The following is an 18,973-nucleotide window of genomic DNA, read 5'->3' on the forward strand; positions in this document are numbered from 1 at the left end:
TGCATTAAAAACCTATTGGACAGTGCATTAAAAACCTGTTGGGCAGTGCATTAAAAACCTGTTGGACAGTGCATTAAAAACCTGTTGGACAGTGCATTAAAAACCTGTTGGACAGTGTGTCATAGCTGAAGTGGAATGTAGCCAATAGGCCTATATTGACCTGCATGTCTCAAAGGCCAATGTAGCTTGTGCTTAGGCTCACAGCCAATTGTCTCATATGGAGATGCATGGTAGCATTCTCCTAATTTCTATGGTAGCATAGACATAAGGTCAGGGATTAGAGGTCAAGGGTTCTTTACGTTTGTCTCTGTCCTCTCAGTATGTGGGTGGGACAGGGGTTAGAGGTTAAGGGTAAGAGGTCACACAGAGCTTTCCCTTCTCGCCATCCTATCAGTACATGGGTTAGGTTCACATAGTTTAACTAACTCACTCATACTGCTTTCCCCTGCCCTCTGTCCTTAGTATGTGGGTAGATCAGGGGTTAGTGAGTTCACCTCACAGGATTTTCCCCCTGCTCTCTCTGTCCTCTCAGTATGTGGGTAGATCAGGCATCCACCTGAAGAGAGATTTCTTCCTGACGCACGGTTCCAGTGCCCGCTCTGAGCTCTTCATCAACCTGAGAGAGGTGAGCTCTCGCTTCCAGCTGCCCGCCGGGGAGTACATCATCGTCCCTTCCACCTTCGAACCCCAGAAGGAGGGAGACTTTGTCCTCAGAGTCTTCTCTGAGAAACCAGCTAACTCGGAGTGAGTAGTAGGGAAACATATAAGGGAATAGAGATTATGGACAGTAGAAAGGCAATTAATTTAATGTAAGGACATTGATACTAGTGTTCTTTTCTGTCTGTGTTAGGGAGCTGGATGATGACGTCACAGCTGAACTTCCTGCAGAGGTGAGGGGAAGAGACAAGGGCTGAAATGGCACCCTATTCCCTATATAGTGTGTTACGTTTGACTAGGGCTCTGGTCAAAAGTAGTGCTCTATGTGGGGAATAGGGTTCCATTTCAGATGCAGACCATGGAGAATCCTGTTTGATAAACAAGCCCATACTGTAACATGCCAACACCAGTACTGCCAACAAGAAGAGTTGACGTTCCTCTGTATCTCTGTTTCAGTCTCAGCTGGAGGAGAGCCAGATTGATGCTGGCTTCAAGAGTCTGTTCAGACAGCTGGCTGGAGAGGTGAGGAGACTAGGGAGGGGAAGTGAGGGGACAGCAGGGCGAATGGGCTGATGGGAAATGTAGTATATCCTCATGTTCTGTTTCTGTGCCTACAGGACATGGAGATCAGTGCCACAGAGCTGCAGACCATACTCAACAGGATCATAAGCAAGCGTGAGTCCCTGGGAATAGAATTAAAACATAGTATTGTGCTTTATACAGTGCATTCGGAAAGTTTTCAGACCTCTTGACTTTTTCCACATTTTGTTACGTTACAGGCGTATTCTAAAATGTATTAAATCATTTTTTTCTCCTCATGAATTTACACAAAATACCCCATAATGACAAAGCAAAAACAGTTAATTTTTTATTTTTGCACATTTATTATTAATAAAAAACAGAAATATCACATTTACAGACCCTTTACTCAGTACTTTGTTGAAGCACCTTTGGCAGCGATTACAGCCTTGAGTCTTCTTGGGTATGATGCTACAAGCTTGGCACACCAGTATTTGGGGAGTTTCGCCCATTCTTCTCTGTAGATCCTCTCAAGCTCTGTCAGGTTGGATGGGGTATTGTTGCTGCACAGCTATTTTCAGGTTCCTCCAGAGATGTTTGATCGGGTTCAATTCCGGGCTCTGGCTGGGCCACTCAAGGACATTCAGAGACTTGTCCCGAAGCCACTCCTGCGTTGTCTTGGCTGTGTGCTTAGGGTTGTTGTCCGGTTGGAAGGTGAACCTTCGCCCCAGTCTAAGGTCCTGAGCGCCCTGGAGCAGGTTTTCATCAAGGTTGTCTCTGTACTTTGCTCCGTTCATCTTTCCCTCGATCCTGACTAGTCTCCCAGTCCCTGCTGCTAAAAAACATCCCCACAGCATAATGCTGCCACCACCATGTTTCACTGTAGGTATGGTGCCAGGTTTCCTCCAGACGTGATGCTTGGCATTCAGGCCAAAGAGTTCACTCTTGGTTTCATCAGACCAGAGAATCGTGTTTCTCATGGTCTGAGAGCATCTCCAAGCAGGTTGTCATGTGCCTTTTACTGAGGAGTGGCTTCTGTCTGGCCACTCTACCATAAAGGCCTGATTGGTGGAGTGCTGAAGAGATGGTTGTCCTGCAAGGTTCTCCCATCTCCAAAGAGGCACTCTGGAACTCTGTCAGAGTGACCATTTGGTTCTTGGTCACCTCCCTGACCAAGGTTCTTTTCCCCCGATTGCTCAGTTTGGCCGGGCAGCCAGCTCTAGGAACAGTGTTGGTGGTTCCAAACTTTTTCCATTTAAGAATGATGGAGGCCACATTGTTCTTGGGGACCTTCAATGCTGCACACATTTTTTGGTACTCTTCCACAGATCAGTGCCTAGACACAATCCTGTCTCGGAGCTCTATGGACAATTCCTTCGACCTCATGGCTTGGTTTTCGCTCTGACATGCACTGCCAACTGTGGAAACCTTACATAGACAGGTGTGTGCCTTTCCAAATAATGTCCAATCAATTACATTTACCACAGGTGGATGTCACGAGAATTTGCTATCTCAATGGTTGAACTCAACTACTACAAAAGCTCTGTCTAATTCCTGAAGGTTGTAAAGCTCCAGTTCAAAGAAATAGACAAGGTCTCAGCCTGCAATAGATCAGTCCTTTATTCAGAGAGTACTCTGCCTTCAAAATGAGAACACAGTCTTTTTATAGCACACACACACACAAATGAACTCACATCAGTAGAAACTCCACCTCGCTTTAGGTGGGCTGTATTTTTCCACAGTTCACATACATTGTTTATCACACTTCTGAAACATGTTTCATTATCTTCTGCAAGCCTATCCGTTTCTAACAGTTAGATAACAGTCTCCTCCCAGGGGTGGGGAGGCCTCTTTCCAGTTATTAGTTTCACCGTTATCACAAGTCGACAGTTCAGTTGTCCTTGAATGTCTCAACTATACCCTGCTCATATTGCGAAATAGTAACTCAATGGCCTAGTCTTAAAAGGTCTAGTCACACATGTTATTGGATTATGACTCTAACACATTTCATACAATTATATGGTTTCAGGGTGGAATACTTTAGCCATTATCTTAAACATACAAATTCTTCTATCAGTGAACTACAGTCAAGTTGTAGAAACATCTCAAGGATGATCAGTGGAAACAGGATGCACCTGAGCTCAATTTCGATTCTAATAGCAAAAGGTCTGAATACTTCCGTTTTTTATTTAACCTTTATTTAACTAGGAAAGGTATTTTTTTAGGCAAGGTATTTACATGTTTTATTTTATTTATTTATTTGCAAATCATTTATAAAATGTCTGAATACGTTCCGAATGCACTGTATCTCTGTATATGTGAGTCTACTCGAGATCTTTCACAATCCTTCGAACTGAGACCCACACTGTATCTCTGTATATGTGAGTCTACTCGAGATCTTTCACAATCCTTCGAACTGAGACCCACACTGTATCTCTGTATATGTGAGTCTACTCGAGATCTTTCACAATCCTTCGAACTGAGACCCACACTGTATCTCTGTATATGTGAGTCTACTCGAGATCTTTCACAATCCTTCGAACTGAGACCCACACTGTCGGTCCTTCCAGGCAGATTTGTATTTTACAGATGCGTATAAATCTCTCATGCTCTGTCTCTCTGTCTCACACACACACACACACACACACACACACACACACATACAGACAAAGATCTGAAGACAGATGGATTTGGACCAGAAGCTTGTCGCACTATGATCAACCTGATGGATGTATCCTTGGTGTACTTCAATCAATTCTTTATACAGTACTAGTCCCATCTGTCTGGTCTTTCAGCGTCTGTCTGGTCTCTCTGTCTGGTCTCTCTTTCGATGTGACTGTCTGTATAAACAGGGTTCCTTGACCGTGTCCTTCAGACTGATGGTAGTGGTAAACTGGGACTGGCAGAGTTCCACGTGCTGTGGGAGAAAATTAAACGATACCTGGTGAGCTGAGCTGAAAATCCTGTTCTCCTATTCACTTACATCATTCACTTGAACTGAGCCTTCGCTCTCGTCATTAGTTCCTTGTCCAGTCTCAGTAGAGCATTTCACCAGTTTCTCTCGCAATCTCCGTCCCTCTCTGCCTTTGCCTCTCTCTCCCTATCCTTCTCTTTATCTCTCTCTCTCTCTCTCTCTTTCTCTCCTTGTCTCTCTCTCTCTGTCTCTCTCTCGCTCTCTGTCTCCATCCCTCCACCAGACTGTATTCCGTCAGTTTGACCTGGACAAGTCAGGCACCATGAGTTCCTATGAGATGAGGATGGCCCTGGAGGCGGCAGGTACAGTACCTCTTTCCCTTAAATCTCAATCTGTTTTTTTTGTAGAGCATCATCATTATTTTTATTTAGCCACAGTAAGGACACCTGACTAACCAACAATAACTGAAAATAGAAATTCATACGTTTGACCCATTGTTCTCTATGAAAGCATATCTGGCTGGTTTAAACCCATTTTAAATGGTTCCTGCCTTTGTAATTTTTCTGTCTGTGTCATCAGGTTTCAAGCTGACGAACCACCTGTTCCAGCTGATAATTCTGCGCTACACTGAGGCTGACCTGACAGTTGACTTTGACAACTTTGTTACCTGCCTGGTTAGGCTGGAGACCATGTTCAGTGAGTACAGTCCAATCAAATCACATTTTATTGGTCACATACACATGGCTAGTAGATTTTAGTGCGAGTGTAGCGAAATGCTTGTGCTTCTAGTTCTGACAGTGCAATGCAGTAATATCTAACAAGTAATCTAACAATTCCCCAACAACTACCTAATACACACAAATCTAAAGGGGTGAATGAGACTATTTACATATAAATATATGGATGAGCGATGGCCGAGCGGCATAGGCAAGGTGCAGTAGATGGTATAAAATACATTATATACATATGATATGAGTAATGTAAGATATGTAAAGTGACTAGTGATCCATTTCTTTAAGTGGCCAGTGTTTGGGTCTCAATGTAGGCAGCAGCCTCTCTGAGTTAGTGACTGCTGTTTAGCAGTCTGATGGACTTGAGATAGAAGCTGTTTTTCAGTCACTTGGTCCCAGCTTTGATGCACCTATACTGACCTCTCCTTCTGGATGGTAGCGGGGTGAACAGGCAGTGGCTCAGGTGGTTGTTGTCCTTGATGATCTTTTTGGCCTTCCTGTGACATCGTGTGGTGTAAGTGTCATGGAGGGCAGGTAGTTTGCCCCCAGATATGCGTTGTGCAGACCGCACCACCCTCTGGAGAGCCTTGTGGTTGAGGGCGGTGCAGTTGCCAAACCAGGCTGTGATACAGCCTGACAGGATGCTCTCGATTATGCATCTGTAAAAGTTTGTCAGGGTTTTGAGTGCCAAGCCAAATTTCTTCATTTTTACCCCATTTTCCATTTTAGTCATTTAGCAGACGCTCTTATCCAGAGCGACTTACAGTAAGTAGTGAATGCATTAATTTCATGCATTTAAAAAAAAAATGTGTACTGGCCCCCTGTGGGAATCGAACCCACAACCCTGGCGTTGCACACACCATGCTCTACCAACTGAGCCACAGGGAAGCCTTCTTCAGCCTCCTAAGGTCGAAGAGGCGCTGTTGCGCCTTCTTCACCACACTGTCTGTGTGGGTGGACCATTTCAGTTTGTCTGGGATGTGTACGCCGAAGAACTTAAAACTTTCCACCTTCTCCACTGCTGTCCCTTCAATGTGGATAGGGGCGTGCTCCCTCTGCTGTTTCCTGAAGTCCACGATCATCTCCTTTGTTTTGTAGACATTGAGTGAGAGGTTGTTTTCCTGACACCACATTCCGAGTGCCCTCACCTCCTCCCTGTAGGCTGTCTCGTTGTTATTGGTAATCAAGCCCACTACTGTTGTGTCGTCTGCAAACTTCAGTTGGAGGCGTGCATGGCCACGCAGTCGTGGGTGAACATGGAGTACAGGAAGGGGCTGAGCACGCACCCTGGTGGGGCCCCAGTGTTGAGGGTCAATGAAGTAGAGATGTTGTTTCCTACCTTCACCACCTGGGAGCAGCCCGTCAGAAAGTCCAGGACCCAATTACACAGGGCAGGGTTGAGAACCAGGGCCATCAGCTTGATGATGAAATTGGGGGGTACTATGGTGTTGAATGAGCTGTAGTCAATGAACAGCATTCTTACATAGGTATTCCTCTTGTCCAGATGGGATAGGGTAGTGTGCAGTGTGATGGCGATTGCTTCGTCTGTGGACCTGTTAGGGCGGTATGCAAACTGAAGTGAGTCTAGGGTGGCCGGTATGGTGGATGTGATATGATCCTTGACCAGTCTCTCAAAGCACTTCATGATGACAGACATGAGTGCTATGGGGCGGTAGTCATTTAGTTCAGTTATCTTTGCCTTCTTGGGTACAGGAACAATGGTGTCCATCTTGAATCATGTGTTGACAGCAGACTGGGATAGGGAGAGATTGAATATGTCCGTAAATACACCAGCCTGATCTGCACATGCTCTGAGGACGCGGCTAGGGTTGCCGTCTGGGCCAGTAGCCTTGCGAGGGTTAACACGTTTAAATGTTTTACTCATGTCGGCCACGGAGAAGGAGAGGGGGGGTGCAGTCCTTGTTAGCGGGCCACAACGGAGGCACTGTATTATCCTCAAAGCGGGCAAAGAAGTTGTTTAGTTTGTCTGGAAGCGTGATGTCCGTGTCTGTGACGTGGCTAGTTTTCTTTTTGTAGTCCGTGGGACTACGTCTTGTGTCTGAGCCGTTGAATTGCAACTCCACTTTGTCCCTGTACCGGCATTTCACTTGTTTGATTACCTTGGGGAGGGAATAACTACACTGTTTATATTCGGCCATATTCCCAGACCTCTTTCCATGGTTAAATGCGGTGGTTCGTGCTTTCAGTTTTGTGCGAATGCCGCCATCCATACACGGTTTCTGGTTAGGGTAGATTTTAATAGTCACAGTGGATACAACATCTCCAATGCACTTCCTTATAAACTCACTCACCGAGTCAGCTTATAGATCGACGTTATCCATCATCCATACGATGTCCTGTATAAGGTATATTTTACACTGATGTTTTAGATTGGCCAATGATGTATGATCTTGCTCCCAATGTTCAGAATAGTGAATGTCATATTCATATGGGTGCTTTACATTTTTAACTGACTTTCGTAACACTACTGTACTTATAGAAACATTCAAGACGATGGACACAGATTCTGATGGAGTGATAGAACTCAACTTCTTCCAGGTCTGATCTCACATTTCTATCTCTCATCTGTTACGTTTTTGTTGTTGTTCAGTTGATCTGAGTATAAGAGTGTTGTCATAGCTAGCCTACACAGATGAAAGGGGTTGCTTGTTATGTGATTCTTATGTCACTGTTCATAATGAGCAATGTACTGATGATGTAAACGTCAAATCAAATCATATCAAATGTTATTAGTCACATGCGCCGAATACAACAGGTGAAATGCTTACTTACTAACCAACAATGCAGTTAAAAAAAAATACATATAAGAAATAAAAGTAACAAGTAATTAAAGAGCAGCAGTAAAATAATAATAGCGAGACTATATACAGGGGTGTACCGGTACAGAGTCAATGTGCAGGGGCACCGGTTAGTTGAGGTAATATGAACATGCCGGTAGAGTTATTAAAGTGACTATGTGCTCTCTTCCCCTCTGTACTCTCTCACTGCATCTCTCTCTACATCTCCCCCTCCTCTCTGTCTACAGTGGATCACCCTGACCATGTTTGCCTAAAGATGATGGACTCACTGATGTTATTGCACCAGACTACACTAATGTAATTTCAGAAGTGCCTTTCTCTGGCTCTTCCTCTCTGCACTGCAGAGATCAAAAAAAAAACTTGAGTAATGTTTACAACATTTAATATGGGGATCATGTGCCAAAGCATTGCCTGTTACCTTAGAAACAGAGGGAGACAACTCTACTCACATGGCGCCACAACATAGAGGAAGACGGAAGGGCATTTTGATACTCCCTCCAATTGGATAGGAAGGAAACTTCCTAAAGTTTTTGTTTTACATCTTGTGCCAATTTTCACAATTGCCTTGTCATATTTTCAACGTTCCTTTTGGAAGCCATTTTGGGGCCTGTGTTTCAGGAATAGGCAATGGGGGTGTTGGTATGGAGTTTGGGTCAAAAGGATTTTCTCTGCTGAGAAAGAAGGCAAAGTGCTGTTGTAATTTGGAAGTACTTCATCATCCTTAGAGGATCGAATCACCGGCATGACAATTTTTATTTAGAAGTCGTATATGTCAGTACTTTTCAGTGGGAAAACCCCCACAATATCCTTGTAATGCCGCATACTCAAAACTTGATATCCTCATTTTGAATGGATGCCAAAGACACTTCAAGGATATCCCAGCTTTTTATGTTAATTTTTTTTGTGTGTTCCACGGGGAACATGAAACTACCCACTGGGCATTGACGTCAATTCCACGTTGGTTCAACGTAATTTCATTGAAATGACATGGAAACAACATTGATCCAACCAGTGTGTGCCCAGTGGATATTTTATTTTTATTTTAGTATTTGTGATGTAGGTTATAAGTGATGACAGATTTTTGATTGGAATAGCAGGCATCAACCTGATCGCATGTAATGTCAGTTGTATTCATGGATGAAGGAAGGTAATGTGCAGTTGGAGACATTTTGCCAAACAGACTGAGGGAACCAGAAACAGTATGACACTCTTATTGCCATGACATTCAATTCTATAGTTGCCATTTTTCTGTGTAGATTGATAATAAAATGTCTTATATGCATTATGCAATCACGACTGTTGTTTACAGTGTACTCTGGAATTGTGTTATGCTCTCTCTTATTATGGAATTATGTACCTTTTCCATTTCTATCTATACAAAACTTCAATAAACTTTTTCTGAACACAATTATATTAATGCGGATATGTCATAATTTGGGTTTTGAGCAAAGTTAACATCTCTTCTAAAATCAATATCAGACTCATGGAATGTGTCCCATTTGTAAATATATAAACCCATGAAGAATACTCAAGTTTCTTCCTCAAACTTTTCTGAACTTATTCACACAGGTGAGTATTAGAGGGGAAAAAGGCGAAGCGAGAGGATTTACTCTGCCCAAAATTTGTCTGTGTGAGATAAATAGACCCAAGTGGGGATTTTTGTATGTCGATTTACATTAAGCGTATTTGATCGAATAGAAGTTTCATAATGTTTGTCGCCTGTTACAAATGTACTGATGTACGTGGTGGCATTCAGGCAACTTTGAGAAAAAATACTGTTGTTCACATGCGTATATGCCCTCTCATTGGCTAGAATGGTCCCACCTGATCTCACCTCCCCCCGCCTGCCTTCCATCTTTGAGGACATTTATTTCCATTGTTAGAGCGGTCATTTGACTATCTTGTCACTATAATAGAGAATCTTTGGAATCATTGACCAATAAATCCTCCAAATCGACTTGATCACATGAATAAATATAAACTTTAGTAAGCACATTCATATTAAAAAGGAACAAGAGCAGAAATAATACTTTACATCAACAGCTAATGTACATTATAGACAGGATACATATGTTAAAAGGCATTTACAGCAGATTCATAGCTTTCTCATTGTGATGTTAAATGAAGACATTTACACATGCAGATCAATATTAAGTTAACATTATCAACTTATAATAGACAATAATAAAAAAGAAAATTGAGACAGCCTGTAGAGCAGCTCATGACAGGAATGTACACCTTCGTCTTGAAAATGGGAAGAATGTTTTAAAAAGAGGGACAGTGAGAGTGAGAGGTCAGCCAGTAAGTGACTGTTCCACACAGCTCTCAGATCAGGCAATGTTGTGTCAAAAGCAGGTCATTGGGTTTCATAAGTTCAAGGCGGTCGGTTTCTACTGATCCAGAGCCAGTTTTACCATAGAAATTGAATTCCTAGAATGGGTTTTGCACCTTAGACCAAGGCAATTTCACTTACACTTCATTGGTACACTCAAAATGGCCGCCAGTCCACCCATTGTCTTAAATGGGATTCCCATTGTAGGAATTCTATTTCGATGAGTTTGGTGGTTGGATCCATTCGTTCATTTAGGCGTTGGTGTTGTTGTATTCCATGCGGGTGACCATGGTAGAGACCAGTTTCTCCAGCTGGATGGCGCGGTGCTGGCCTGTCTCCAGGACTTCCTCATGGTTGGCCTTCTCCTCACTGTCGTAGTCCATCACAGCCTTGTTGGTAATCAGGGATAGGGCGAACACACGCATGCCGCAGTGACGCGCCGCGATCACCTCGTGAGCCGTGCTCATGCCTGAGAGAGGGAGAGAGAGAATGTTAGAGCAGTGCAGACATAGGGATAATACGTTTGATAACCGCATCAGTTATGTTTCCTCAATATAAGAGAAAAGATTTTGAGTTCAATATGTCAAATGCAATGAACGGAGCATTGTGAAGGTCTTGTGATTAAAACTACTCCAAGAGGGAAGGCACGCTGGAGATGAGACTTACCGACAGCGTCAGCTCCCAGTTTGTGCAGCATGCGACACTCCGCTATGGTCTCGAACGAGGGCCCGCCCAGGACGCAGTATACGCCCTCACGCAGGAAGTCACCGTAGCCTAGTTCCTGTCCCACATCCACAGCCAGCTGCTGCAGCTCTCTGTCGTACGCGTCAGACATGCAGGGGAACCGCACACCGAACCTAGGAAAGCGAGAGGGAGGGAGGAAGGGAGAGTAGGTTACACCTCAATGCCACAAAACTAGGGGTGCACGATATATCAGTTAGCATATAGGAATGGGCCGATATTAGCTAAGAATGCCAACATCGGCATGTCTAGTTTAACGCCGATGTGCAAAACCGATGTCAAAGCTGACGTGCATACCTATATAACATAGGTAGATGACATAACGACGCCACGAAAAATACAGCGCTACACGTGCAACACAGCATTCCTAACCGAGCCCACAATGTCTGCTGTGTGGATCTATTTTGATGTTTCAAAGGAAGATAACAAAAAGGCCATATGCAACGTTTGTGCTGCTATTATTTCCCGAGGAGGGGAGAAAGTGATATCTTTCAATACCACAAGCCTAATTACTCATTTGAAAGTGCATCCCCCCCAGACGTTCAGCAACTACTTAGAAAAAAAGCTGGGAAAAAAACTAGGTGCACACTTCCAACAACTAAACAAGTTCAAGTCAAGCAGTCATTTGAAAGAGTAAGAACATTTCAGCAAGACAACTCAAAGGTGAAATCCATTAATGCCAAGATAATGGAATTCATTGCCCTTGACAGTCAACCGTTCTCTGTCGGGGATGATGTTGGCTTTCGCCGACTGGTCGAGCCCCGGTACACACTACCAAGTAGCCACTATTTTTCAGATGTTGCCCTACCGGAGTTACACAGTATTGTTGAAACGCACATCCATGAGCTACTTGCTATGGGCGTCACTGCTATTAGCTTCACGACTGACATTTGGACAAGTGATGTCAGCCCCATGAGCATGCTGAGTCTGACAGCACAGTGGGTCAACAAGGATTTCGTACTGAGAAAAGCCGTATTGCATTCTCAAGAATGTCCTGGTTCTCATACCTCTGTTGTCATTTCAATGGCATTTGAGAACTTGAACACACTCCTAGCTCCATTCGAACAACTGACTCGAGAAATAAGCTAATCACCTGCATCTGCAGCAGACGTGATACCCTCTGTCATGGCATTGAAATGCCTGCTCAATAAAACTGCTGACACAGACCGTGGGGTTAAAACTTACAGAAGTACTCTACTAGAGGCTGTGAACAAGTGATTTGGTGGCATTCTCTCTGAGCCTCTTTGCTGTGTCGCCACCATGCTCGATGATCGGTACAAGGACCACTACTTCGATGCAGACAAGAAACAGAGTTTACGTGAAATGTTACAGACACAGCTGGACAAGATGGAAACGGACACGGTGACAGTGCCCACCAAGGAAGAGAGGCCACGGACAGACAGAGCTGAAACTTCACTGCTTGACATGTATGATGAAATGCTGGTTGAGACTGAACAAACGAACAACGAACAGCACAGCAAGTAAGTGAAAGAAATAGGTTTTGATTATGTTTTACTGGTAATGGGGACATACGTAAATGCCAACAAAATAACTTTTTGGTTAGTGTGTGTGTGTGTTTGTTTTTCAACTATTTAACTGTACTAGAATGCTTAAAAGGCCACTAAAATGTTAAATATCGGTATCGGGTTTTTTGGCAAGGAAAATATCAGACATCGGTATCAGCCAAAAATGTCATATCAGTGCATCCCTACACATAACTATTGTGAGTGTAAAGAAGTTGAACAAAATTCTCTCTGGCACGCACACACGCACGCACACACACAGACACACTACCTACCTGTTGTCGTTTGCTCCAGCAAGTGGGTTGTTGCCAGCAAAGCCGGGCATGTTGATGTGGTCTTTCATGATCATGATGTCTCCCACTTTGAAGTCCTGGTTGAGACCGCCAGCAGCGTTGGTCAGGATGACCGTCTCTACACCCAGCAAGCTGAAGATACGCATAGGCAGGGTGATCTGGAACACGCATACATTCCCAGTCAAAAGTTTGGACACACCTACTCATTCTAGGGTTTTTCATGATTTGGAATCATGTAGTAACCAAAAAAAGTGTTAAACAAATCAAAATATATTTTAGATTCTTCAAAGTAGCCACCCTTGCACACTCTTGGCATTCTCTCAACTAGCTTCACCTGGAATGCTTTTCCAACAGTCTTGAAGGAGTTCCCACATATGCTGAGTACTTGTTAGATGCTTTTTCTTCACTCTGCGGTTCAACTCATCCCAAATCATCTCAATTGGGTTGAGGTCGGGTGATTGTGGAGGCCAGGTCATCTGATGCAGCACTCCATCACTCTCCTTCTTGGTCAAACAGCCTGGAGGTCTGTTGTGTGATTGTCCTGTTGAAAAACAAATGATAGTCCCACTAAGCGCATACCAGATGGGATGGCGTATCACTGCAGAATGCTGTTGTAGCAATGCTGGTTAAGTGTGCCTTGAATTAAAAAAAATAAAAACGAATCACTGACAGTGTCACCAGCAAAGCATCTCCTTCTCCATGCTTCACGGTGGGTACTACGCATGTGGAGATAATCAGTTCACCTACTCTGCGTCTCACAAAGACAGATTTCCACCGGTCTAATGTCCATTGCTCAAATGTCCATTGCTCGTGTTTCTTGGCCCAAGCAAGTCTCTACTTCTTATTGGTGTCCTTTAGTAGTGGTTTCTTTGTACTAATTCGACCATGAAGGCCTGATTCACACAGTCTCCTCTGAACAGTTGATGTTGAGATGTGTCTGTTACTTGAACTCTGAAGCATTTATTTGGGCTGCAATTTCTGAGGCTGGTAACTCTAATGAACTTATCCTCTGCAGCAGATGTAACTCTGGGTCTTCCTTTCCTGTGGCGGTCCTCATGAGAGCCAGTTTCATCATAGCGCTTGATGGTTTTTACGATTGCACTTGAAGAAACTTTCAAAGTTCTTGAAATTTTCCGCATTGACTGACTTTCATGTCTTAAAGTAATGATGGACTATCGTTTCTCTTTGCTTATTTGAGCTGTTATGCCATAAAATAGACTTGGTCTTTTACCAAATAGGGCTACATACTGTACACCACCCCTACTTGTCACAACACTGCCAGTTCTCTGACCTCCTCCCTATAGACTGTCTCATCGTTGTCGGTGATCAGGCCTACCACTGTTGTGTCGTCAGAAAACTTAATGATGGTGTTGGAGTCGTGTTTGGCCACGCAGTTCACTCACGTTTGGCCACGTGAGTTCACGTTTGGCCACGTGAGTGAACTCCCTGTTCACCCACGACACCAGGCGGTGTCATAGGAATGCCCTAAAAATTGTCAGACTCCAGCCACCCTAGTCATAGACTGTTCTTTCTGCTACCACATGGCAAGCGGTACTGGAGCGCCAGGTCTAGGTCCAAGAGGCTCCTAAATAGCTTCTAATCCCAAGCCATTAGACTCCTGAACAGATAATCAAATGGCTACCCAGACTACTTGCATTGCCGCCCCCCCTAGGGTATCATGGAGGATGCTGTTGATGTGAGCAATGACCAGCCTTTCAAGGCACTTCATGGCTACTGACGTGAGTGCTACGGGGCGGTAATCATTTAGGCAGGCTACCTTCGCTTCCTTGGGCACAGGGACTATGGTGGTCTGCTTGAAACCTATAGGTATTACAGACTCAGTCAGGGAGAGGTTGAAAATGTCAGTGAAGACACTTGCCAGTTGGTCCGCGCATGCTTTGAGTACACGTCCTGGTAATCCATCTGGCCCCGCAGGTTTGTGAATGTTGACTTGTTTAAAGATCTTGCTCACATCGGCTACCGAGAGCGTTATTACACAGTCATCCAGAACAGCTGGTGCTCACGTGCATGCTTCAGTGTTGCTTGCCTCAAAGCGAGCATAAAAGGCATTTACCTTGTCTGGTAGGCTCGTGTCACTGGACAGCTCGCGCCTGGGCTTTCCTTTCTAGTCCTTAATAGTTTTCAAGCCCTGCCACATCCGACGAGTGTCAGAGCTGCTGTTGTAGGATTCAATCTTAAACCTGTATTGATGCTTTGCTTGTTTGATGGTTCGTCAGAGGAATAGCGGGATTTCTTATAGGCATCCGGATTAGTGTCCTGCTCCTCAAAAGCGTCTGCTCTAGCCTTTAGCTCGATGAGGATGTTGCCTGTAATCCATGGCTTCTGGTTGGGATATGTACGTACGGTCACTGTGGGGACGACGTCGTCGATGCACTTATTGATGAAGCCGATGACTCCTCAATGTCATTGGATGAATCCCGGAACATATTCCAGTCTGTGCTAGCAAAACAGTCCTGTAGCGTAGCATCCGCATCATTTGACCACTTCCGTATTGAGTGAGTCACTGCTGGTACTTCCTGCTTTAGTTTTTGCTTGTAAGCAGGAATCTGGAGAATAGAGTTATGGTCAGATTTGCCAAATGGAGGGCGGGGGAGAGCTTTGTATGCATCTCTGTGTGTGGAGTAAAGGTGGTCTAGAGTTTTTTTCCCTCTGGTTGCACATGTGACATGCTGGTAAGAATTTGGTAAAACTGATTTAAGTTTGCCTGCGCATTAAAGTCCCTGGCCACTAGGAGCGCGGCTTCTGGAGCTGTGCCAGGCCTGCCACGTCTGTTGACTCATCCAGCTGTAAAGCATATAATTCACTGGCTTGTATGCGAAGCAGTAATTGTTTCAAAACATCTCCTGCCATGTCACTGATACGTCATGAAACAGTGTTGTTTGATGAAGAGATTGTCTGTATAGTTTTTTGGGCCTTTTCCCCCAGCATTGTCCCAGCCATATCCGCGGCAGCAAGAAGAATTAAGTCCTCCACAATAGTATGGGGCTTGCCTGTCCTAGCCACTCAGTAGCTCACCATATAAGACGCTTCTAGCCCCTCCTTATTAATGGTATTTGTTGCTTTTATACATGTCTTACTACTCGAAAGTCGTCTTTATTTTCACTCCAAAAACTCCTGTGGCTTGTTTTTCAAATTGTCATGTTTCGTTTCTAAATGTCTGCGCAAGAGTGAATTAATGTGATTGGATGTTAATTATTTGACTAGGCTACCTGTATTTGACATTGTGTTGTTATTTCGCTGAACACTAGATGGTTTAATTTTATATTTGGCAGTGAAATGAGGCTACACAGGCAAGAAAAAAACCTCACCCAAATGTATAGCCCTGTTGGAAAATATAAATGTACTGTTTAAAAATGTGAAGAAAAAAAGAAGAATATATATATATATTTGACGTACCACCTACAGCATTGCGCGTACCCCAGTTTGGGAATACCTGGGCTAGTTGATTTAATACTATGTGTTTTTATTCTCTTTACTTCTGTGTACGGTATATTTAATATTTTACCTGTGTATTTGACTGACTCATCTTGTTGTCAAGAAAATTTCCCTGTAATTAAGGCATAATAATGAATCTATCTTCTCTACCTATCATGTAAAGTAATGCAGAAGAGCACCATATGTCTGAATCCTACAGAAGCTACATGGTATGTTGTTAGACAGACATACCTTCTGGATGGCGTATCCCTCGTACAGGTGGAAGCGTCCCTGCATGCACACACATGGCCTTCCCTTCAGCGTCCCAAACACCAAGCGCCCAGCATGGCCGTGCACTGTAACACACAACAACCAATTAGAATGCACTGACGACGCACAGCAACCAATCAGAAAACATCTTATAGGACCACACTTAGAAGAAAAAGGTGATTTCCATGTAGAACCTTTTTGGAACCAAAAAGGGTTCTACTTGGAACCAAAACAGGTTCTCCTATGGGGACAGCCAAAGAACTCTTTTGGAACCCTTTTTTTCTAAGAGTGCAGCAGTTTTTCATAGGCTATAATCTGAGCCCAGAATTCTCCCTGGTTTGGTAACATGGCCAATGTAGACCCCATATACATCTGCAATGCAGATTCACCAAATAAGAAAACAGGTGGACAGATAGATATACACTACTACTACATACCTGTGCTCTGGGGGAAGTTGGGGATGTCCTTGTAGTTGAAGGCCACTTGGTCTTTCAGCATATCAGCCAGTCCTCCCATTCCTGAACCACACACGATGCCAACCACGGGGCGAACGGAGGTCTGGGCCAACAGCCAGTCTGCTGTGGCCTTGCAGTCCTCATAGCTGTACCTGAAACACACAGAAATAAGAGAGATATACGTTAGAATATAATTTACTTATACTTTATAATAAAACAAATGGCTGTCATGGTCGATGCGATCACGACACATAGCTGATGTGCCATGGGGTGTTTCAGAGTGTCTATGAGAAGTTGAAGTGTGTGTGATGTTTTCTGAGTGTGTTAATGAGTGTGAGCCTCCATAGTGTCGAATCTCCCAAGGACACAAACACACATACATATACACACACACACACACATTCCATCAGAGTCACACTGGAGTCATTCTTTTCCTCCTCTGCCTTTCACAAAGGTCAACACACACACACACACACAGCCCATAGTTTTAGCCTATTATAACACCCTACTGTTCAAGCCTATATCAGTTTGTTAGGTTATCTTATCTGAGTATCAACTTTGACCTTAAACACACACCCATTTCTAAGAACCATCATATTATGAAAACAAGCCCATATGGTGTTATTGTACACTCTGTGCTACATCATATAGCCTAACCATAACCATGAATCTGAGCCCACCTCATATCTGAGGCTATAGCCTATCTCAAGTGAAGTTGCGTTACTAAATTGTCAAACACCTGCTTATAGAATAGCTGTGAATAAAAGTGTAAGATACACACATTATTTAGTCAAATGTTATGCTACAATATATAAGAGTAAATTGAGTGAATTCACTATTAGGCTTTTCTGAACAATTTATTATCGCCTACAGTAGGTTTTCTTTTTATTTATTTATTTTGAGAAACGATGTTAGCCAATAGGGGGACAACCCTTTACTATTAAGATTCCCACATCCCACATCTGTCTGGTATAATAAAGAATCCTGTTCGGCAGCCAAATCCTGTTCGGCAACCTGCTATTCAGCGTCTATGGAGTTTTTTTGAACGGCAGGATATTTTTTTATTATTATTCGATAATTAGATTTCAACTATCATTTAATCTCAATGAAAATATCAAACTATCTGCTGCACCAATCGCATGTGAGTCGTCCGATCCACATAAAACCATTTCTGGTGTTTCATCTAAAATTACACACACTACTATGTTCTTCACTAGCACAGTTGACCGTGTGTGATATGCCTACAGTAGTACCACATTGAATAAAAGTTGCGGATGAGTACAATTAGTAAATACAATGATAGAATGATGCAATTCCTTATTAGGCTACGCACTTTCCCGCAAAACAATGTGAGAAGCGCGTCCAGAACATGAAAGGAATTAATGAAATTTAGCTAATAGTCTATGCTACTCACCCGGTGCTTGAGTCTGGAAACATGCTGAAGTAATGTAATGTCTGTTGAATCCTCCCAAAAGCAGCGATTTATCAATTGGCTTACTGTAACTGCAGCAGATAGACTTGACTAGCGGCAAAACGTCAAGCGGAAAAAAATTCTCAAAATGTAGACTTAAAATAAATACATTAAAGTGATAGGCCTATTTATAATAATGTTATATTGTTTAAACGGTCAAAATCTTCAGTTGAAAACCGTTGGTCTTTTTAGTAGTCTTTCAGTTAACTGTTAAAATGCCTAGGCGCTCGTCTCGTCAGTGTTTAGTCAGCGGCATAATTATAGACGAGCCCCTCTCTGTTATCCCTCCCCCCGAGTGACGCAAATAGATCCACAGGTTTGGATTGGTCTGCACAGCACACCTCCTTAAACTATGCAATTTTGGACAGAAATAATGCACTGTGACCGGTGGCAATTAGTTATAAATCAGTTTGAGTTTATTCTAGTGCAAATCCCGAGACGCCTATTCAGAATGGTCAACACATCAGAAGCTTCAAATAAATATTTATCAATAATAGGTTGTAGCCTAGGGCCTAGGCTACTGATTGTACCACACATATTTCATATGAACCATCAGCTGTTGATCATTTGAAAAAGCGAAAGTAAAAAAAAAAACGTATCTTGCTTATTTTTCTGCATTTTATGTTTTGACAATAGATAATATAATGATGGGATTCACATAAGGAAGTGACTCAACAGCCTGGACATGAATAATGCTATTGTTTTGAATATCACAGGTGACTCGATATACTTCGCTCATCACAACCCATCAATGATTATTGCATTATTTGGGTTATAGACACCGACAGACTCAAAGAAAACACATGGAGGCGC

General features: G+C 43.3%; 2 protein-coding genes across 3 annotated transcripts in view; one reads left to right on the forward strand and one right to left on the reverse strand.

Annotated features, from left to right (window-relative positions):
* The window catches only part of LOC106608991 (calpain-1 catalytic subunit), a 32,681-nt gene extending 23,630 nt beyond the window's left edge, over positions 1 to 9,051 (forward strand). The window contains exons 13-22 of one of the 2 annotated variants that reach the window (XM_014207306.2): positions 533 to 744; positions 851 to 890; positions 1,114 to 1,179; positions 1,275 to 1,332; positions 3,843 to 3,907; positions 4,052 to 4,120; positions 4,374 to 4,452; positions 4,670 to 4,786; positions 7,322 to 7,380; positions 7,868 to 9,051. In XM_014207306.2, coding sequence (XP_014062781.1) covers positions 533 to 744; positions 851 to 890; positions 1,114 to 1,179; positions 1,275 to 1,332; positions 3,843 to 3,907; positions 4,052 to 4,120; positions 4,374 to 4,452; positions 4,670 to 4,786; positions 7,322 to 7,380; positions 7,868 to 7,894 — 792 coding nt within the window. In that variant the 3' untranslated portion in view covers positions 7,895 to 9,051. Of the gene's footprint in view, positions 1 to 532; positions 745 to 850; positions 891 to 1,113; positions 1,180 to 1,274; positions 1,333 to 3,842; positions 3,908 to 4,028; positions 4,121 to 4,373; positions 4,453 to 4,669; positions 4,787 to 7,321; positions 7,381 to 7,867 lie in introns of both variants that reach the window. The other variant, XM_014207307.2, reaches the window with a different exon arrangement.
* A 551-nt stretch (positions 9,052 to 9,602) lies between these two features.
* Positions 9,603 to 18,407, reverse strand: LOC106608992 (purine nucleoside phosphorylase). Its single transcript, XM_014207309.2, has 6 exons — positions 18,104 to 18,407; positions 16,672 to 16,841; positions 16,217 to 16,320; positions 12,512 to 12,687; positions 10,639 to 10,829; positions 9,603 to 10,441 (listed from the first exon to the last, which is right to left on the reverse strand). The coding sequence occupies exons 1-6, from the start codon at positions 18,124 to 18,126 to the stop codon at positions 10,224 to 10,226; spliced, it is 882 nt and encodes a 293-aa protein (XP_014062784.1). The 5' UTR covers positions 18,127 to 18,407; the 3' UTR covers positions 9,603 to 10,223.
* Between the last annotated feature and the right edge of the window lie 566 nt (positions 18,408 to 18,973).

This window comes from Salmo salar, chromosome ssa07 (assembly GCF_905237065.1).
Source record: "Salmo salar chromosome ssa07, Ssal_v3.1, whole genome shotgun sequence".
Lineage (NCBI taxonomy): Eukaryota > Metazoa > Chordata > Actinopteri > Salmoniformes > Salmonidae > Salmo > Salmo salar.

What these genes read in the sequence shown, in the direction of transcription:
- LOC106608992 (XM_014207309.2), bottom strand. Translation starts at nt 18,126, where the DNA reads ATGTTTCCAGACTCAAGCACCGG. An exon ending in GCTGGAGCAAACGACAACAG is followed by an intron (nt 10,830 to 12,511) that starts GTAGGTAGTGTG and finishes TCGCTTTCCTAG; the next exon opens with GTTCGGTGTGCGGTTCCCCT. An exon ending in ACTGGGAGCTGACGCTGTCG is followed by an intron (nt 10,442 to 10,638) that starts GTAAGTCTCATC and finishes TCCCTCTCTCAG; the next exon opens with GCATGAGCACGGCTCACGAG.